The 1,079-nt window shown below is 33.5% G+C and overlaps 1 protein-coding gene across 1 annotated transcript; it reads right to left on the bottom strand.

Annotated features, from left to right (window-relative positions):
- Positions 1-212: 212 nt before the first annotated feature.
- Positions 213-1,079, bottom strand: LOC101503424 (uncharacterized). The gene is made up of 3 exons (XM_004505501.4): positions 632-1,079; positions 487-531; positions 213-379 (listed from the first exon to the last, which is right to left on the bottom strand). Exons 1-3 carry the CDS (start codon positions 1,033-1,035, stop codon positions 322-324), a joined length of 507 nt encoding a protein of 168 aa, XP_004505558.1. The 5' UTR covers positions 1,036-1,079; the 3' UTR covers positions 213-321.

Raw genomic sequence — 1,079 nt, 5'->3', positions numbered from 1 at the left:
TTTACAAATTCCACGAGGAGAAATATGTTTAAAAATGTTCTAAATTGTTGCGGATTTCACTTATAACCATTAAAAATGGAGTCATTAAAATGAATAATTTGTGGCAAGATCTTGGCAGAATAACTCTGCAATGTTATGTTGGAAAATATGGTAAAGTAGTTGTTTAGAAATAAAAAACTGCTGTATAATTGCCTCTTATAATGTTTTGCAGATGAGCCAATTTCAAGTTATATATATGAAAAAAATCACAGTGAAAAGAAAAGAAAATAAGTGAAGTTCTCACATCATACAAGGTTTATGAATATTGATAACGATGTAAATTCAAGGTCCATTGTCACCACTGCTTATCAAATTACATATATCTGAACATTCCACCAAACTGCATCAGAAAAGTAGATGGAAGGTATTATAAGCATCAATTGAGAGATTGATTTCATAATTTTGAAGTCATTTAATAAGCTATTGCAAAAAGTTGAAGTAATTTACCAGTATTGACGAGTTCGAAAACCTTGCTTGAAAACAACGAGTGGTCTGAAAAATTGAAGAGCATATCAGTGAAGCCTGTCATATAATAAATTTTTTATAATAAAATTTTGTGTTATGATAATATGATTGAATATGTTACATGTACCTTCTGACATTAAGAGGGCCTTCACCAGGAGAGCCGTCACCACCTCTGATGCAAGTAGTGACACACTTAATTGTGCAAGATTCAGCTGTTCTTGACTTTGGTTTTTGTATTTTTGCTTTCTTACAATCTTGTGCTGATCTGCACTCACCAGATAGAGTTTGAGGTATGTTGGATAGAGTCTCTTCCTGTTCATAATTTGTTGCATCAGCTGTTGCAATAGAAGCTATTACTGCAACACTTGTGAGGAATGTAGCAAGGGAAAAACTTTTCACACTCTCACTATGGGATTTGCAACTGATTATGCTTCTTGTATTTTTTATGTGCCAATTGCTCTCACTTTGAAAACCTCTAACACTTGGGAAGTATCCACAGTATGGCGATAAACTGGTGCCACAAATTAACATTATCTTTCTCTCTGCACTCCCTCATTCATATCCTGTTTTGCTTT

This window comes from Cicer arietinum, chromosome 6 (assembly GCF_000331145.2).
Source record: "Cicer arietinum cultivar CDC Frontier isolate Library 1 chromosome 6, Cicar.CDCFrontier_v2.0, whole genome shotgun sequence".
Lineage (NCBI taxonomy): Eukaryota > Viridiplantae > Streptophyta > Magnoliopsida > Fabales > Fabaceae > Cicer > Cicer arietinum.
This window is presented reverse-complemented; position numbering and strand designations above follow the sequence as displayed.

Coding starts and splice junctions, on each gene's coding strand:
- LOC101503424 (XM_004505501.4), bottom strand. CDS start 1,035: ATGTTAATTTGTGGCACCAGTTTATCGCCATACTGTGGATACTTCCCA. Junction 532..631: donor GGCCCTCTTAATGTCAGAAG/GTACATGTAACA, acceptor TCAATTTTTCAG/ACCACTCGTTGTTTTCAAGC. Junction 380..486: donor TTTCGAACTCGTCAATACTG/GTAAATTACTTC, acceptor TTTCTGATGCAG/TTTGGTGGAATGTTCAGATA.